Here is a 20,854-nt window from a genome sequence, read left to right as displayed (position 1 = left end):
AGGAAACGCCAGCATCAGAATGCCAACATCATCGCGTCTGTTTTTGGCGCTAAAGGAGGCCTATTTAAGATGACTGGACACTGCAGTCTTTGCCCTATGATAGGTTCCACTTCGTGTGTCCTGGGTGCGCTATTGTGAATCTCTTGTGATCTAGACCCTTGCCTGTTTACCGTGTATTGAACCCTTGCTGCCTGAACCGACTTATTTGCCTGGACTTGACTTCCCTTTTGGATACCTCAAACTCTGTTGGACCTTGCTTCCTCCTTGGTCCGCTATTCCTGACCGAGCCTTCGGGCCCCTTACAGTAGGGTAATTTGGACCCTACCAGTCAAATTGCTTAAACTGCAAACTGGAGAGTTGCATAATAAAAAGCTAAATAACTCAAAAACCACAAAAATATAGCAATCTGTACATCATACTAAACGTTAACTCAAAGGTGAACTCTAGTATACACCTCTTAAACTGGCTATACATCTAAGGAGAGATTGCCAAACAAGTGGGGCTCTTTCACCTTGAGGTGGGCAATATCAGGCTGATGAGATTGTTTGGCCTTCAGCCCAACAATTGGATCGTAATTGCCTGGACCACATAAACACACATATGTGGTCCGCAATTTGACAAAATCTAACCTGATCTGTATTTGTCCGATATCTGTCTAGAAATCAGTTGAGCAGGCCTGGGCCAATAGTCTGCAGACTCCTGAATGGCCAAGTTGGCAGAGCCGCCAGCTTTTATCGAGGATTGTATTAGAGTCCTGAGCAGAACCAATTTGTTAAACCCGACCCATGACCCGCATACTTACCCGCTTGGACCCACAAGTACCTTACCCGCAACCCGATCCGCTGACCACCAAGAAACAGGAAATGCTGTCCTTGTAAACCGGAAGTGACATCATTAGAAGTTGGCGTGATCAGAAAAAAAAGGAGTAAAACAGGAAGTGCTGTCATAAACCAGAAATTACATCATTGGAAGTAGGAGTGATCAGAAAGAAAAGGAGTAAAACTCAGTATTGAGAAGACCCGCAAGCCGCAAACCTGGAGAACCACCGACCCACGTCTATACCCGCTCCCAAAACTTCTACCTGCAAACCGCAGGGTATCGTAGGCTTTTGCGGGTAACCCACAGGTACCCGACCCACTGCACGACTCTAGCTTGTATACCCACCTTAAAATACGGTCCGACCCCTGCTTAGTGAAGAAATGATTTGCTGTGAATGTCAGCTGCAGTGCTAAGGGTATCTGGTACATTTATTATAAGGCTGCTTCATTCAGCATCTTTTACCAAATAGAAAGGAGACTGCATAGGAATAACAATGCGAGAACCCACGGCATTCTGACGTTTAGTAAAGTAACACTTCTGCTAGAAAATTCACAACAAACAAGCTCATTTGGAATAACTGCAAATACTAAAAAAATAATCAATTTCTAGGAAACAATTAGTAGATCAATAACAGGCCCAACCAAACTGTCTAGGAGATCTTTAATTGTTATTTAAAAAAACTGATTTATCTGTAAAATAGGTTGATTACAGAAATATGAATGTGTTCTTGGTATCAGACATCTCCTGGAAACAATCAGGGATGCAAGATAAGAATAATAAGAAACAATCTAGCAAGAAATACCGATTTGGAAAATTTTTTGTTTTGTTTTGTTGCTAAGGCCCAAACTACAAATAGCCAACTTGGAGACCAGTCTTTGTAAAAAAGGGTCAGAAGTCAGCTTAGCTGTAGTATATATTCTCTGAAAGTCTTTCTTTTAGTATCATTTCAGGGGCATAGTTGAAATGCAAAAGCAACTCCTATTCGCCATGTATCATTTCTGGTTCAAGGAACTTTCACGTTTCCTACTTTGTTTCCTTTCAGTGGGGTCCAAAACAGTTCGCAATACGGAAGAAGGCCGTCTGGTGTTTTATGCTGGTAAACTGAGCTTCTTCCCCTTTAGAACTGAAATCAGAACAAAAACACAACAGTTACTAAGTAACATTTGATGTAAATGAAACTATACCATGTGCGATACAAAGAGCAAAACAGTATCATTAGGCAACATATTCCGCAGCACTTGTAATAGCTTTATTCTTCTGGGCATCAGAAAGGAACATTGTAATTACATTGGTTTTTTTCCCCTACTTTTGATATTTGTTATACTGCAGTAGAGATGTGTTTTAAAGATGTTTAGGATAATACTACAATAAAAAATATGTTACACACAGTTAAAATGCCCCCGACACCTGTATAACAATTTCCACTAGTGGACGGCTGTACAAACTGCCTACATGTTGTATTAAAGGACCAGTAACAGCAAAAAAAATTCTAAAAAAAATTCGCCAAAAAGACACCAACACATATTAAACTTTAAAATCACTAAGTCTTTATTAAGAAATAACTTACCGAAACTCCACTTGCAGCTCTCTTGGTTTCCACTGTTTGGTTACCAGGCAGTAACCAATCAGTGACTTGGGATGGGGCACATGGTTCATAACTGTAGCTTTTGAATCGGGGGATCAATTGCAAACTAACTGAACAGTTATGTCCCATGTGCCCCTCCTTCAAGTCACTGACTAACTCAGAGTTAGAGAGCTGAAAAGCAGGAAGTAGTGCTCTGGCTATTATGTTAGACATCCAGTCACTCCAGTCTTTATACATTACATTTTTGCCTAACTAACTATATTAGAAACATTATTTATTTTGCACAGCCTATCTATTTACCTAGCTTTTATTTTTACCCAGAACTGTTATTTTAAAGTTCCTGTCTCTGAACTGTTACAATTTGCTACATTAACGGGCAAATTTACTTATGGTCAAATATCGAGGGTTAAATAACCCTCGATATTCGACTGCTGAGTGGATTTTAAGCCATCGATCAAACAATTTTTCTTCGACCTAAAAATTGTTGACCTTCCCCATAGGCTAACATTGACTTCGGTAGGTTTTAGGTGGCGAACTAGGGGATCGAAGTTTTTTTTAAAGAGACCGTACTTCGACTATCGAATGGTCGAATAGTGGAACGATTTTTAGTTTGAATCGTTCGATTCAAAGTCGTAGTCGAAGGTCGAAGTAGCCAATTCGATGGTCGAAGTAGCCAAAAAAAAACATTCAAAATTCGAAGTTTTTTTTATTCTATTCCTTCCCTCGAACTACGTAAATGGGCCCCTTAGTTGATCCATTTCTCAGCAGTATCTCTGGAATATTAGCAACTATTGTATCAATTCTAACAACTGCCTTTAATGAAACTCAGGGATTCTGCTCAGCAGGGACAAACATAACAAATGTATCAACTAAACATATAAATTTAGAACAGTTTTATTGACTTTAAAAGGTGAAAAAATTAAACTTTACATTCAATATTAGAAAAACGGTCACAAATAGAAAGTGATTGGAAAAAAAAAAATCTTTATTTCTAACGATCTATCTGAAACCAACTGAACTGGAAAAAGTGTTTGAAGGTGAACAACCCCTTTAACTATTTCACAAGAACCAAAACATCAAAAACTTTGTGGTTTCAATGTTACTATTTGCCCTGTGTAGTTCAAGCAATAACAATTCACTAAAATCTATTAATTGAACTCAGTTCTGTCCGTATGGAGAAGTCCTTGGATTTGGAAGTGATAACTGAGGGGGAGCGGACTGACTGCGCTGATCACTTTACAGTCCTCAGCCTCACATTGTTTGTTATACCTTCAATCTATGTGTATGAAAAACCATCCTGCTATTTTACTATTCATTTCTCTTGTTTCTACTGTGCATTTCATCTATCCTCTTTCTTGTATGCGAATGATGAACAAGGGTCTTAAACTCCTTGCATACTGAGACTGCACGTTGTTAGAAAGCGATGTCCTGCATAATACGGCACACTGTTAACGGCAGTAAAATTAACACTCTCAAAAGACAATCTGCACAGACATAATTAGCTCTCTAATTTATTGACTATGCAAATACACAAGAGACAAGCGGACTCTCTGCTGTAGTTTACATAAAATATAATCAACTCAGCACGGCTTATTCATTTATGTTGCTTACAAGTTTAAATGACAACACTCACTCAAAACAAGACAGCGACGGTTGTGTAAAGTTTGTCTTTTTTTCTCCTTACTTTGTATTTTGATTGTAACTAGTTCACACACAGACACGTGTTCCCTAGTAGACCCTGAACACTGTATAGCTTCATCACTGTCTTATTTTCCTGTCGGAAAGCTAAATATTAACATATTCAGCTACAGGGTCGGACTGGGAGGTCCGGGGCCCACCGGGACTGCTGGTCTAGGGCCCCCCTACTGCGATATGCTGAGCTCGGCGAGACTGTGCTAATGCGCCGCTCGGTGTGCATGTATGAACGCCGACATGCATGCGCAAACAGCGATGGGCATCGCCGAAAATGTTTTTTCCCAAAATTTAAATATTGGGAGAGGGGGTCTGGCCGGCGGGGGCCCCCGGATTTTTTCCCGGTGTCCCGCCAGGCCAATCAGACACTGTTCAGCTATATTAATTCTGACTATTTTTGTTTTAAGTTTTGATTTTAAAAACGATCCCCACGTTACCTTAAAGCAGGGGTCCCCAAACTTTTTTACCGTGAGGCACATTCAAATGTAAAAAGAGTTGGGGAGCAACACAAGCATGAATAAGGTCACTAGGTATGCCAAACAAGGGCTATGATTGACTGTTTGGCCATAAACCTGGTTTTTATACAACCAAAACTTGCCTCCAAGCCAAGAATTAAAAAATAAGCCCTTGCTTTGAGGTCACTGGGAGCAACATGTTACTTGAGAGCCACTGGTTGGGGATCACTGCCTTAAAGTTTAACAAGAATACACTCTGATCTCACTATAACAAGGACTATCAGCTCCGGGAACTACAGTAGCCAGTTAGTGTGGGTGTTATTCTGCTAGCGGGTTCCTGTCAGTCATCAAAGATATTTCTATACATAAATATTATGATACTGCCATGCATATCCAGTGCATTGTAAGGATACAACTAATCCAGGATTTGGTTCAGGATTCGGCCAGGATTTAGCCTTTTTCAGCAGGATTCGGCCGAATCCTTCTGCCAGGCCAAACCAAATTTGCATATGCAAATTAGGATTCGGTATGCGGCCAAATCTTTCACAAAGAATCCCAAATAGGGTATTTGGTGCATCCCTAGTACATTGTAACATTAAAGGGCACCTATCACAGTCAAAATCAAACACATATTAACAATCTGATCAGTACAACCTAAACACATTTAATCAAACTACATATGTAGACTACGGAGACTATAACATGCAAATTTCAGGAGCATGCTCAGATTGTAGCACTGCCTTGAGTATTCTACCCAGAATGCCTTGTTTTAGTAAACTCCACTAGAAGTATCAGGAGATTTCCCTATCTTGTCCCCTGCTGGTGATGTTATTATGCAAATGAAGGGCACACATTAACTTCCAGCAGGTGGCAGCACTACTGTACAGCAGCTAACACACAGGTTTGGCTGATTTGAAAATAGCTTAGAAGGGTTGATAAGCAACAAGGAATTTCAACTGAGCATGTGCGAGATTTCAGAGCTGCAGTTGGCTGGGAAGATATAGGTAGGAGGAGCCAGTGAAATCCAAGATGGCTGCCTCAGCTAGAACTGCAGTGGAGATAGGGGAGATCTTTCAGAAGGAATAGTGAGCTGATCATTTACATTATACAAATAATTCTAACTGGTTTAAAAATCAGATTTCTTGAACTTTCACAAAGTGTATTTACTTAGTAAAGATTTTAGTTATGATTGGTGCTCTTTAACCTTGTGCTATAGATATATGGGATCCCTTATCCTGAAACCCATTATCCAGAAACGACGTCCAAACCCCTTGTTATGTACCTTTAAATCACAGACCTACTGAATAGGACAACTTCGTATTTAGCTGATGGAATTTTTGCTCAAAGCTAATTATACAAATTAGCATTCGGGTTCAGCAATTCTTTCTCTGTTCATAACAATGGCATATTGGTGAAAGCTCTTCATTACATACCTTTGGTGACATACAGGTAAAAGAAGTCACAGTACAGAACAGTCTGTACCAGCCCGGCAACAATTGCAATGAGATCAAAGAATCCCTCAAACTGGTAACGCCAGATCCAGTTGAAGAGGTACAATGTGCGGTAAATTCCCAAAGCAAAGAGATAATGACTTGTAATGGTCTCTGCTTCCCCAGTCTTGCTGACCATGAAGAGTTGAGGCAGAATGGCTACTGACTCAAGGTAGATAGAGAAGGTCCAGAAGATCTGGAAGAGAAATAGTAGACAGATACATTACAAAAAAAAATCAAAGTAAATATGCATTAGGGAGCTAGAGGAAGGTAGTTGGTCATAGCTACGAAGAGAAATCTCATTTTAGACTAGTTCTCTATAAATACAGGCATGGGATCCATTATCTGGAAACCCGTTCTCCAGAATGCTCCAAATTACGGAAAGGCTGTCTCCCATAGACTTCATTTTATCCAAATAATCAAAATTTTTAAAACGAATTCCCTTTTTCTCTGTAATATTAAAACTGTACCTTGTACATTTTAATATTAACCTTGTGAAATGGGTATATGGGATCCGTTATCTGGAAACCCGTTATCCAGAAAGTTACGAATTACGGAAAGGCCATTTCTTATAGACGCCATTGTAATCAAACTAAGATATAATTAATCCTTATTGGAAGCAAAACCAGCCTATTGGGTTTATTTAATGTTTACATGAATTTCTAGCAGACTTAAGGTATGAAGTTCCAAATCCATTATCTGGAAAACCCCAGGTCTTGAGCATTCTGGATAATAGGTCCCATACCTGTACTGGAATCCAAATGGTTATCTGTACAGAAAGAATTTGAATAAATCACTATAGTAAATATTGTAATAATAAGTAGGGATGCACCGAATCCACTATTTTGGATTCGGCCGAACCCCTGAATCCTTCACAAAGGATTCGGTCCAAATACCGAACCGAACCCTAATTTGCATATGCAAATTAGGGTGGGAAGGGGAAAACATTTTTTACTTCCTTGTTTTGTGACAAAAAGTCACTTGATTTCCCTCCCTGTTCCTAATTTGCATATGCAAATTCGGATTTAGTTTGGCCGGGCAGAAGGATTTGGCCGAATCCAAATCTTGCTGAAAAAGGCCAAATCCTGTCTGAATCCCAAACTGAATCCTGGATTCGGTGCATCCCTAATAATAAGTTGACCTCCCATCAATGAATTACAGAGACAGAGAGAGACAGAGAGACCTTCTTGAGCCACACCTTGGGGTTTTGATGGAATTAATTTGGTCAAGGTTATCTAAGGCAAATATTTGAAATCATAAGGAAAGAAATTAAAGGGATTCTGTCATGATTTTTTATTTCTAAATGCACTGCAAATAATTCACTCTACAATATAAAATTAAATTCCTGAACCAGCAAGTGTATTTTTTTCAAGTTGTAATATTGGTGTGTAGGTGCATCTCAGGTCATTTTGCCTGGTCATGTGATTTCAGAAAGAGTCAGCACTTTAGGATGGAACTGCTTTCTGGCAGGCTGTTGTTTCTCCTACTCAATGAAACTGAATGTGTCTCAGTAGGACCTGGATTTTACTATTGAGTGCTGTTCTTAGATCTACCAGGCAGTTGTTATCTTGTGTCAGGGAGCTGTTATCTGGTTACCTTCCCATTGTTCTGTTGTTAGGCTGCTGGGGGGAAGGGAAGATATTATTCCAACTTGCAGTACAGCAGTAAAGAGAGACTGAAGTTTATCAGAGCACAAGTCACATGACTGGGGCAGCTGGGAAACTGACATATGACATATGTCTAGCCTCATTTCAGATTTCAAAATTAAATATTAAAAAATCTGTTTGCTCTTTTGAGAAATGGATTTCAGTGCAGAATTCTGCTGGAGCAGCACTATTAACTGATGTGTTTTGAAAAAAAACATTTTTTCCCCATGACAGTATCCCTTTAATATCCATAATGAAGTTATGTGTCCTTTTAGGTGTCCTCAACCTATACTAACATTTCCTTACTCTTTAGTATTAGTTCAACTAAAAACACTTTCAGTATATTGTAGTTGAACATAATGCCTACTTTTGAATATACAGGGTAGTATATTCAATGTATTAGAGCTCACTCTATTAAAATCACCAGACATCATGTCTCTCTATATGCAGAATTTGTGCAAAAGGCAGTTATTTTGTTAGTTTGTATTGGAATCAGTTATTTGAGTGAGCTCTAATACAACTTCTAGGCAAAATGAGTCCCCCCTCCATAAGATATATTGGATCTGTCAATGAATATCTGACAGCCAAATCCTGCATGAAGACAGAATGAAGAGAAACAGATGCTGAGAGAGGAATAGTGAAGATAAACTTGATTATTTTAGAAATTATGCAGAATATTTAATTGATTGTATTTAGAAAGTTTCCTATTTCAGTATGCTGAAGCTAATATTAAATGTTCATGATAGTTCCCCTTTAAGAAAATAAGGCAAATTGCTTATGTCAGGCCTGGACATCTGTCATAGAATAGTAGCCTTTACAATTCACCCAAAACAAAAAAGCTGTGGACTTGTCTAAAGTCACTTCCCTTTATGGTCAACTGGAATCATCAAAAACGTAATCAGAAAAAACATTGTATCAAATCAAGGTTTCTTTGCAGCAATCAACAGAACAACGTCACTTCCAACTCTTTACCTCTAGCGGAGTGAAATCATGGTTTACAAGAAATGCCAAAATTGCCGTTGGGACAATGAGGAACTCCACGCGGAAAGTATCATGGTTCCCGTCGTAAGTAGCTTTGAATTTGCTGTATATCATCCATACTGTGGCATAGGAACTGGCAACATACACAACCTGAAAAGACACAAATTGTAATATTGAAACAAGGAAGCAACATTTCCCCAGAGAATTTCTTTGCATTCAACTGAATTCCCATGTTTAAGGCTGAATTAAAATCTAGACCACCTGAGCAAATTTCGAACACTGTTTCATTAGCATCTGTAAATAAATATGTTCAATTGTGTTTAAGGGTCAGATTCGAGGAGATTAGTCGCCCGGCGACAAATCTCCTCTTCTGTGGGGCGACTAATCTCCCAAAACTGCCACCCGCCGGCTAGAATGTAAATCGTCGGCAGGATGGCACTCGGAGAACTTCCTTTTCCAAAGTTGCCTCACGACAAAACTTCGGAAAACTAAGCGCTCCAAGTGCCATCCTGCCGGCAATTGAGATTTTAGCTGGCGGGAAGGCAGTGGAGGCAGCTCGGGGTAGATTAGTCTCCATGAAGAAGAGATTTGTCGGCTGGCAACTAATCTCCCCTAATCTGAGCGTGTGCCCTGACCCTTAAAGGAGAAGGAAAGCTACAGAGGCAGTTTATTACCAATAGATTAACCACAAGAGGGCAAGATAGAATGCTATATTTATTCATTAAACAGCTCGAGAAACTGTTTGTTTAGGATAGCAGCTGCCATATTAGCTTGGTGTGACATCACTTCCTGCCTGAGTGTCTCATTGCTCTGGGCTCAGATTACAGTAGGGGGAAAAGGGAGGAGTAGAGAGAGAGAACAAACTGAGCATGCTCAAGACCCAGCCCTGGAGGTTTATGTTGAAAACAGGAAGTCTGATACAGAAGCCCATGAGTACACAATAGAAGGAAAGAAAAGCTGTGTTTTAACAGAGGACTCAGAGCAGCATTACTTTGAGGCTTTACTGGTGTATTTATAGATTTACCTTTCTGATAAAGCTTATTTAGTTTTAGCCTTTCCTTCCCCTTTAAGCAAAGGAACCACACAACAAGTATTAGCTAGAGAATGACATTACAGGAGCTTGCATGCATGCTGCCCTTCTTCCATATTGCGGTTAATCCAGCACTCGTCATTCATTGGCTGATTAAAGCCCACTGCATTGTCCCAAACTAAAAGGCTGCTACTTCTTTATTATAACTAGCTTCATAAAGGGGGTTATAAAGCCAAATTGAAGGCTGCCCTGCAATGCCCCCTATTTTTCCTTTAAACGCAATTACACTTAGGGGCAGATTTATCAAGGGACAAATTTCAAATAAAAAAAAAACTAAAAAAAAAGTCCACCAATTGATAGGTGGACTAGGTCCTAGGAGGTCCCCCATAGGCTAAAACAGCGATTCGGCAGGTTTTAGCTAGTGAATGGTCAAAGTCGAATTTTTAAAGAGACAGTACATGATAAATCACAATATTCTAATTTTTTTCAAATTAGAATCAAATTTGGACTATTGCCTAGTCGAAGTACACAAAAAATAGCTCGAAATTCGATTTTTTTTTTTATTTGAATTTTCACTTAAGATAGATCTGCCCCTTAATTACACAGGCAATGTACTGGCCAAAAATGTCATTAGAAATCACCAGTGAGAATGCGGATTAGCAGAAATATGTCAGGCATCTTGTTGTTATTTTACCTACAGAGATTATAATGCCATTTTTGCTCTATTATACTGTATTACACTATAAGCACACAAGGACACAGTTGTTCAGTGCTGGGAAAATATGTTTATTGCTTCCAATTCCAATTGCAGGAACAAAGAATATGGAGCCATTTTAAACAGAACCTCAGTGGAGAATTATTTTGCATTTTAAACGACTGCTGGAATTACAGTTTACTAAAGGTTTGTCTACAATTTGTTTTCTTTAATTAGTGCACCTATTCTGAACATAACATGGTGGATAGGATTTACACTTTGATGTTCTATTGTTTAAAGTCTTTTTTGAACTAAATGCAAATACAATTATTGTTAAACTTTTGTTTTTTTTTAAACCAAGCAACTGTAAAAAAAGCAATGAATTATGACACTGTGTTCTCAAATGGTCTCCCAGTTCTTATTTAGAGTTTTGGAATTATTTGCAAGACACAACTCTCTCGTTTTCTCATTATTTTTTAATTTGCATTTAAAATTGCTATAATTAAGCTGTCATGGCAAATTCTACAGCAAGTGTACAATTATGCCAAAAATCGCTGGAACTTGAAACATACACTAAAGTCTTAATTAGTTATTCTCTCGTTCTCATAAAAGAACTGTTTAAAAATAAAAATCACAGATCATTTTTTAAGCATAACAACAATGAACGAAATGCCTTAACCATAGAGTTCAGGGTATTTCATGTTTAAGTTGACTTCTAGGTTGTTTTAAAATGACCACTAAGGGGGTTATTTATCAAAGGTCGAATTTATGTGAATTTTTTTTATTCTAATAAACTTTAATGTACTGACAACTCGAATGGTAGGTTATTTATAAAAAAAAAACAAAAAAACTTGAACGTCTAACATTCAATTGAATAGTCCCGACCCGAAAATTCTAATCAAATTTGAATTGAGTTTTCCTCCGAAAAGAAACTCGAATGTCGGGAAGGCAATTAACATATTCAGATGGTTCAACGACCTCTGCCATTGACTTGTACATGAACTCAGCAGGTTTTAGGTGACAAATATTCAATTAGAACGGTTTCTATGGTCGAGTTTTGATAAATCTCATATATGAATTTATATTCGAGTTAGTGCTTTTAAATTCGAATTTGTGAAAATTTGAATTTACCATTTGAACCTTAACAAATCTGCTCCTTAGAAAACTTTCATTAGATTTTCAATTATTTATTTTTTAATGTTTAAATTAAAATTGTTTCCCTTATTTTTCTGACTCTTTCCAGCTTTCAAATGAACCTGGAAGCCAAAAAACTGGGATCTGTGAGGCTACAATTATATTGCAAATTGCACTTCCAAATTTTCTCAAAATATCTCTCTACGTCATACTAAAGGTTAATTGACAACCTAGGCAACAGCTATGAAACTTTCTCAACTCTAAGGGGGTTATCAACATTCAAATTCAATGTTTTATGGCAATTTCTTTCTTTTTGCCGGTAAAAATTGTGAATTCGATTTCTGAAACTTGAATTTTCGAGGCTTTATGGGCAAAAAAATATAAAACAATATGGCATCTAAAAGCTTGTGAGTTCATGTACATGTTAACGGCAGTGGTATTCGCAAAATTCAAGCAATTTTTAAATTCATCAACATTCACATTCAAGGTTTTATGGCAATTTCTTTCTTTTTGCCAGTAAAAATTGTGAATTCAATTTCTGAAACATGAATTTTCGAGGCTTTATGGGCAAAAAAATATATAACAATTTGGCATCTAAAAGCCTGTGAGTTCTTGTACATGTTAACGACAATTGTATTAGCAAAATTCAAGCAATTTTTAAATTCATCAACACTCAAATTCAAGGTTTTATGGCAATTTCTTTCTTTTTGCTGGTAAAAATTGTGAATTCAATTTCTGAAACATGAATTTTCAAGGCTTTATGGGCAAAAAAATATATAACAATTTGGCATCTAAAAGCCTGTGAGTTCTTGTACATGTTAACGACAATTGTATTAGCAAAATTCAAGCAATTTTAAAATTCATCAACACTCAAATTCAAGGTTTTATGGCAATTTCTTTCTTTTTGCCGGTAAAAATTGTGAATTCAATTTCTGAAACATGAATTTTCAAGGCTTTATGGGCAAAAAAATATATAACAATTAGGCATCTAAAAGCCTGTGAGTTCTTGTACATGTTAACGACAATTGTATTAGCAAAATTCAAGCAATTTTTAAATTCATCAACACTCAAATTCAAGGTTTTATGGCAATTTCTTTCTTTTTGCCGGTAAAAATTGTGAATTACATTTCTGAAACTTGCATTTTCGAGGCTTTATGGGCAACAAAATATAAAACAATTTGGCATCTGAAAGCCTGAGTTCGTATACATGTTAACGGCAGTTGTATTAGCAAAATTTAAGCAATTTTTCAATTTGAGTTTTTGATTAATTAGAAATTTGGCATTGAAAAGGATGGATAGAATGTGATTTCACTGTGTTAAAGTTTTCTTTTCATGGCTTTCTGCAAATTTGTTTTTAAAATTTGAGATTTTTGAGTAGGCAATTCAAAAAAAAGCTTGAAACTTATATTTTCGAAAAGTCTGCTTCCAAGTGCAAAGGTCCATGTCATTTTCAACTGGTTCGTACTAAACTTATTGCAGCTAGTAGTTAATAAGAAGCAAAGCAAAATACAATTTTCAACACGGGTAAATTAGTTTTGACTGATGTAAATGTTACAACGACAGCCAAAACGACACAAATATATTTATTTAATACGCAATAGTGCAGAAGTCACAACATTACCTTCATGGATGTATTGTAGAAGGAGATATAGTTTGTGAACAGATCGAGATATCGTGCCGTGAAAACAATGGCAAAGAGCAGCTGACTTTTCCCAGATATACCTGGAAGAAAGGAACAGCAAGGGTTAACCATTTCTTGTATCATGTTTCTGTATTATTTTAAAAAAAAGTCTCTCCCTTCTGATACAGGTATGGGCCCTGATATCCAGAATACTCGAGACCTGGGGTTTTACGAATATCTGATCTTTCCGTAATTTGGATCTTCATACCTTACGTCTACTAGAAAAGCATGAAACATTAAATAAACCCAATAGGCTGGTTTTGCTTCCAATAAGGATTAATTATATCTTAGTTGGGATCAAGTACAAGCTACTGTTTTATTATTACAGAGAAAAAGGAAATTATTTCTAAAAATTTGGATTATTTATATAAAATGGAGTCTGTGGGAGATTAACTTTCCATAATTCTGAGCTTTCTGAATAATGGGTTTCCAGATAATGGAATACCTGTACATGTAGAGTTATAGAACAAGTGTAAAACACGGCATGGGACCATCCACCAAGCCCTATGGCACACTAAGAATTTTGGAAAAACAGAGGTGGCAAAAGGGCAGACACGTGTGTATGTAGGTTTATATACGTGCGTACGTGTGACATGTGTGTGCAATTTCCGGCCAAAATCTATCCCATGTGCAAAGTGTTTTAGCCCAATCTGATATTTTCTGCTGGCAAAGAAAAAGTTACTTGCCCTTTATTAGGGTTTTTTTTTATTTCTTTTTTTAATACATCTGCCTCATAATAAGCCAAAAGCCTAAAGGTGGGCATAGACACACCGGCAATATCGTAGAAAACAAATTCTCGTAAATATCGGTCCATGTATGGTGGGAGATGAGTCGACCTATATTGTTAGAAGACTTGGATATCTGTCGGCCCGTTGATCGGGCTGGCCAGAAAATTTTCATCGGGCGCCATTGAAGGCACCCAAACATCGGCCATTGTTAGTGCAGAATCGTTAGATACAGGTAGAATTCTATTGTTTCTCTCTGTATATCTGACGTTACAGCTCTACATGTGTGTATTGAAATGAACAATCTTTCTTGGAAACATCTTTTCCAGGCAAGATCACCATTTTAACATCTATGGCCACCTTTAGGCTCCGTTGAACACAACCGGTAGGACTCTGTTCGGACAACACGTACCAAAGCGGTGAACAAAGCAGTGCTGAATGCAAATACAATTCGGTGACAACAAATTTATTCTTCAAAAAACTAGATTTTTATATTAGAATAGAATTTCAGATGGACAAATTAGAAATAAACAGCAAGTCAAGCCAAATACTACATTCTCATTCTTGAAGCTACATTTTTTTTTATACAATCGTTTTTTACCTTCATCAAAGTAACAATAAGGAGACCTTAGCACTTTAGCATGAGATACAAACTACTATTTAACAACAGTTTTGCGACATGGGACCCTTTTCTTTTAGCTCCACCCTAAACCCAAACCTGGTCCCATTCGGAATATAATACACAAAAGCTATGAATATCTTGTAAATTATATCCTTATAAACGGTGAGTTCAGATGTCATCAGTTATAAACGGTGAGTTCTGATGTCATTTCTGTCACATGATTTACTGAAACTTGTGTATTATAATAAATAAAGTACCCCCAGTTGCAAAATATGAGGATATTAGAAGTTACCTCAGAGTTCTATGACCTTCAGCCTTGTGTTATTATATGGTCATAAAACTCCTCGGTAACTTATAATATCCTTATATTTTACACGGCACTGGTCTATAGGAAGAGCTCCTTCATTTTTATTTACTCTTTATCTAACTATTAAGAGGGTTATTTACTAAACTCCAGTCTTGACTTTTTTGAGATTTATTAAAGTCCGATGCAGCAAAAAGCCTGAATCCAAAAATCCAGCATCTCAAACTTGCCGTGGTTGTATATAAGTCAATGCGAGAGGTCCCTATCCTATTTTGAAGTTTCTGTGGTCTGCGCTGGAATTAGCCCAAAAATCTGCTAATTTGAAAAATGCTGGCTTTTCAGGGGGAAAACCCAGAAAAAAACGAGCGATGCCAAAAAAAAGACTCATGCAATTCTTTTATTGAGTTTTTACCCGAACCGATTATAGCTTTTTTTAATAATAAATAAGGTCAAATCGTGGATTCTAGTTTGGTCAGACTTTTTTTTATCCTTCCATCTATGAATAATGGCAAATAGTAGCTCTCACAAACGGTCCGCAAATGAGGGCTGCAGTACTACTAGAATACTGCCAATCCATTGTATCATATGCTACGTACTGCAAGGTTATTATACTGCTCTTCAGCACATGCAGGGTTATTCATCTAGCGAGCCAAGGGTGCTGTTCCTCCTTTGGAGAGAAGCATGGAGCTTGCACTCACTCAGCTTCTCATTCTGATCCCACACCAACCTGCAAAATTAATCACCATTCTCCTCCTGTAACACAATATGCAAATGAGAACACTTGCCCCTAATCTCTAAATTTAAAGGAGTGGTTCACTTTTAAGCAACTGCGTTATTTATTTATTTTTAATACTTTTTTTATTTAATTATTTGCCTTCTTCTTCTTCTGACTTTCTAGCTTTCAAATGGGGGTCACTGACCTCATCTTAAAACAAATGCTCTGTAAGGCTACACAATTAAGAATTTTAAAGTAATGGGATTTTTCAAAATTAATTTGATTTTATTCACAATTCGAATGGTATATTAATAAAAAAAAAAATGTAACGTCTAAAATTCGATTGAACAGTCCCGCCAAAAAACTCAATTGAATTTGAATCGAGTTTCGACTTTTTTTGACGAGCAACATTTTTTTTTAGAGTCTATGGGGCGTCATTTTTGAAGCAGAACTTGCCAAAAAATTGGCTCATCACTATTATTATTATCTTCAAATAGTTCAAGGGACCTCTGCCATTGACTTGTACATGAACTCAGCAGGTTAATTGAATTAGAGACATTTTTAATCGAGAATAATCTAATTAGAATTGTTTCCAGGGTTGAGGTGTGATAAATCTCAAATTTGAATTTGTGAGTTTTGACAAAAAAAAAGAGAAAATTCAAATTCTTTGTATTGCTTTGTATTACTCATCTTTCTGTTCATGCCTCTCCTATTCAAACATCTGTTTCTTATTCAAATCATTGTGGTTGCTAGGGGAATTTAAATCTGAATTTTGCAAACTGGAGAGTTGCTGAATAAAAAGCTAAATAACTCAGAAACACAAATAATAAAAAATGAAAAGCGATTGCAAATTGTCTCAGAATGTCACTCTCTGCATTATACTAAAAGTTCAAGAGCAAAACGATTTCGGAGAAGAAACTATGGCCGCTCCTTTGCCGTTACTTTAAATCAGTTACTGTTTGACCAGCCCCGTGATGCATCCGTGCACATACAAATCGAGGAGCCTGTATCTCTCATGCACCTTGCCTTAATATCTAAGCTATTTATTTCCCCATTCTGTAATTAAAGGGGACATTTAAGCATATCATTAATCTACTTCGTTATAAATGGAGGCAATTATCTGAAAAGTAATTGGTCTTTTCATTTGTATCTAGGAAAAGATTAATGTTGTGGCCATGGGATAATAGTGAAATTGGAAAGTTTCAGATTATACGAGTGCTGGGCTGAGGGTCGTAAAAATGGCAACAAAAAAAATCAGAGAAGACAAGGAGAAGGAGAAAGGATTATAAAATAAAGTTTAACTGCATCTAAACCAATAGCTGTAATACTGTGAGACCTGCCAGGACATATGCTATTCCTATGATATACTCCCTACTTCACCTGTCCTGCAACCTCGGCTAAATGTAAAGATTACTCTTACCGGCCTTAGACATGGTTGGTTTTCATATGTTATTATTTTGGTTTTTGAGTTATTTAGCAGCTCTCCAGTTTGCAATTTCAGCCATCTGGTTGCTATGGTCCAAATTACCTTAGCAACCATGCAGTGATTTGAATAAGAGACTGGAATATGAATAGGAGAGGCCATTCTATAACGTACTAAAAGTTAACCTAAAGGTGAACCACCCCTTTAAGGTATGAAGATCCAAATCCAAAAAGATCCAAAAGCCGTAGGTCCTGAGTATTCTGGGTAACCGGTCCCATACCTGTATACTCAATTTATAGGGAGTACTGGTCCTATAATCACTTTTTTGATAGTCAGTGCATGCACTAAATGAACTGAGATATATGGTATATGAGATATATGGCTGGCCATACACATGCTGATATAAGCTGCCGACAAACAGAGTCAGCAGCTTATTGGCCCGTGTGTGGGGCCCTCCGACGGGATTCCCCGTTCGATATCTGCCCGTAAGTCGGGCAGGGGTAAAAATGTAGTCGGATCGCGGCCGCAACTGTTCGTTGATGCGGTGCCGGGACCCGACCACCCGTATTGGCTGCATTATGATCCAATCCAACCTCAATGTGGGCATATCGGGGAGAGATCCAATTGTTTGGCGAAACGAGCAGATCTCTATGTGTATGGCCACCTTTAGACACAGGAATAGCTCGATACATTTATCCGCAGCATCAGGGAAGTAACAGAAAGAAATGTATCCAATTGTTTCTCAGTGACAAGTGACTGCTGAGCAATGTATCAACTAATTAGATTTTAAAGGTTTAGAAACCACTGACCTGGCTTTGCTGCTGACAAACAGGAGGAAAGGGTAGAAATTGATTTTCAAAACGTATATTTTGGTAAAAAGTTTACTTTTAGTTTTTTTATAAACCATTTGTAATGATCTTCAATGCAGCTGCAATCAGACAATTTATGATTTAAAGGAGAAGGAAAGGTATTTTATACTTGGGGGAGCCAACAGTTAGGCAAGTGATTATATCTACTTACCTGACACCCCAGGTCGGTGCTCCTATCAGGAGAAAACTGCACTGGTCCGGGGTTCTCCCTGCGAGCACCATGGAGCGATCCTCTTCTGTCTTCTTTTTTCTTCTTACAGGTGCGCATACGCAGTAGAGCGAAAAGCTGAGCTTTCTTTCTACTGCGCATGCGTCTGCCGTGGGAAATTTGAAGACAGAAGCCGGAAGGGGATCGCTCCGTGGTGCAGAATAATCCCGGGCCAGTGCAGACTTCTCCTGATAGGAGCACCGGCCAGGGGTCTCATGTAAGTATATATAATCACTTCCAGGATTCGGTTTAGAATTTGGCCGATTTCAACAGGATTCGGCCCGGCCGAACTGAATCCAAATCCTAATTTCCATATGGAAATTAGGGGCAGGAAGGAAATCACGTGACTTTTTGACACAAAACAAGGAAGTAAAAAATGTTTTCCCCTTCCCACCCCTAATTATCATATGCAAATTAGGAATCGGATTCGGTTTGGTTTTCGGGGCAAATCTATCGCGAAGGATTCGGCCGAATCCAAATTAGAGGATTCGGTCCATCCCTACTTGGGGGTGCCAAAAATTAGGCAACCCCAAGTTAAAAGACCTTTCCTTTAAGGGCAAGACTGATGCTGGCCACCCAAGTAGTGATAAAAGTGTACAAAACCAAGTTCTAAATGATTCCCAATATGGCAGCCGAGCAATCTACTCACTATGGATATCCGACAGTTTGATGACCAGGCAGGCAAATCTCATCTTTTCACACGCTGTGTTGGCTGTGTATTAGTGACACACGGGTCAACAAAGAAGTTGAAACCTAAACTGCCGCCCATCCCGATCTTTTAGCCTCACGGAAAGGAGTGCGGTCATTGTAAACCGGAAGTGACATCGGCCTCGTGTTTTTATATGGTCAGGAAACTCCTCGGTAACTTATAATATCCTTATATTTTACATGAGGGGGTACTTTATTGACTATATATAATCTACAATCTGGTCATTTCCTTATGGTACCAGACTGTAAATTATATCCTTATAAATGACTTTGAATTTGACGCTGTGCGTCCGAATTTGACACTGCGCGTCTGAATTTGATGCATTCAAATTGAACGCTGGCACGCCCGAATTGGACACCGGCGTGCCCGATTTGGACGCTGGCAACCAGAATTGGACACCCACCCCCCCCTCCTGACTTTTCACACAAAATGTAGATTATAATGCACAATGTACCCCCTACTGAAATCTATAAAGATATTAGAAGTCATCTCGGAGTTATGTGACCTGTATACAAGCACTCGGCCTGCGTGTCAGCGACATAATATCTTTATAAATTACATTAGGGGGTACAGTATCCACTATATAAATTACATTAGGGGGTACAGTATCCACTATATACAGTGCTCAGTGATATCACTGCTTATTATTGTTTCCCAGTGCTGCCATTTGTGTCATGTGAGTGAAGGTTAGAGACACGTGGAGATTCGGGGAGATTTAGTCGCCCAGCGATAAATCGACTCTTCTGCCGACGACTTATTTCCCCGGACTGCCTTCCCGCTGGCTAGAATGTACTGTAAATCGCCGGTGGGGTGGCACTCTGAGCGCTTCGTTTTCCGAAGTCACCTCACGAGGAACCTTCGGGGTGACTTCAGAAAACGAAGCGCTCCGAGTGCCATCGCCCGGCGATTTAGATTCTAGAGGAAGGCAGTTTGGGGAGATTAGTCGCTCGAAGAAGGGTCGGTTTGTCGCCAAATCTCCACGTGTGTCTTTGCCCTTAGCAGAGATTAGAAGTGGTCTTGGAGTTGTGTGAGCTGTAGAAAAGCCTGCAGACTTGTACCTTTATACGCCCACTGACCGCCATGCTGACAATTATCCTTATATTTTACGGTCGGGGGTACATTACATGCCTGTAGCCATTAGAAATCCCCCCTCCCCCAAGAAAAGTCAGAAAGCCCCCAGCCGCACAGTGCAGCCCCAGGATTCTCAGCACAGCCTTTCTCTCCTCATAGAGTCTTATCAGTGCCACAGCTGTGGCTGAACTACACCTCCCAGAATGCTCCAACGTCAGAACACTTGAGCAGAATAATAAGTGTATAATGGAATGGAATGCTTGGCTGCCTGCACCTTCAGCTTCCACGTCACCAGAGAACTCTGCACTTCCCATTCTCCCCCGCCCAATAAGGGCCCTCAGTTACTGTGACAAGCCTGGGGCCCCAATCTCCTCACATTCCTATCTGACTGGGACACTCCAGTGGCTGCTGTTAAACTACAACCCCCAGAATCCCACCAGTCCAACCACATCTGGAGGGCTCTCTTGTGTACACACAGAAAACTACCAAACCACACCCCCCACCCCATCAGCACCAATGCGGAGCCGAGATGTGGCACTGCTGCAAAACTACACCTCCCATCAGCCCCTCCAACTGCTCTGCTGACTGAGGCACGCTGGGAGTTGTAGTTCAAAGACAAAGGTCGCCTTTATACACTGACTAGACAATCATTATCAGTATTATTATGAAGAGGAGAAGGTTTATATGGAGTTTCTTACCAGCACAGGACCTGGATTTCCAGATCTTCAGCAGGAGGATGAAAATGGCAGAGAGATGGGAAATATCCCCGAGGAACCTAAAGATATTCATCCTGACAGACAGGCGCGCTGATGGGCTGCTATCGGGGGTCCTTGCTCAGTGCTCAAACTACAGAGTATGATATAAAGTTGCCGGTATCGGGAGCGGGAATTAGTTCAGCGCTAGGCCCTTGGCTGGGAGAAGGGAAGCACCGTGCCGGCAGCTATAGCTCCCCCTACTGGAATCTGGAACTCACTTCTCATTCTCTGCCGCGCAGGCGCTGT

The 20,854-nt window shown here is 39.0% G+C and overlaps 1 protein-coding gene across 1 annotated transcript; it reads right to left on the bottom strand.

Annotated features, from left to right (window-relative positions):
* Nucleotides 1-1,462: 1,462 nt before the first annotated feature.
* On the bottom strand, nt 1,463-20,765 carry kdelr1.S (KDEL endoplasmic reticulum protein retention receptor 1 S homeolog). Its single transcript, NM_001089931.1, is given in 5 exon segments — nt 1,463-1,942; nt 5,985-6,237; nt 8,660-8,818; nt 13,148-13,248; nt 20,552-20,765. Coding segments are annotated over 5 exon segments (639 nt in total). The 5' UTR covers nt 20,643-20,765; the 3' UTR covers nt 1,463-1,907.
* Between the last annotated feature and the right edge of the window lie 89 nt (nt 20,766-20,854).

This window comes from Xenopus laevis, chromosome 7S, assembly GCF_017654675.1.
Source record: "Xenopus laevis strain J_2021 chromosome 7S, Xenopus_laevis_v10.1, whole genome shotgun sequence".
NCBI lineage: Eukaryota > Metazoa > Chordata > Amphibia > Anura > Pipidae > Xenopus > Xenopus laevis.
This window is presented reverse-complemented; position numbering and strand designations above follow the sequence as displayed.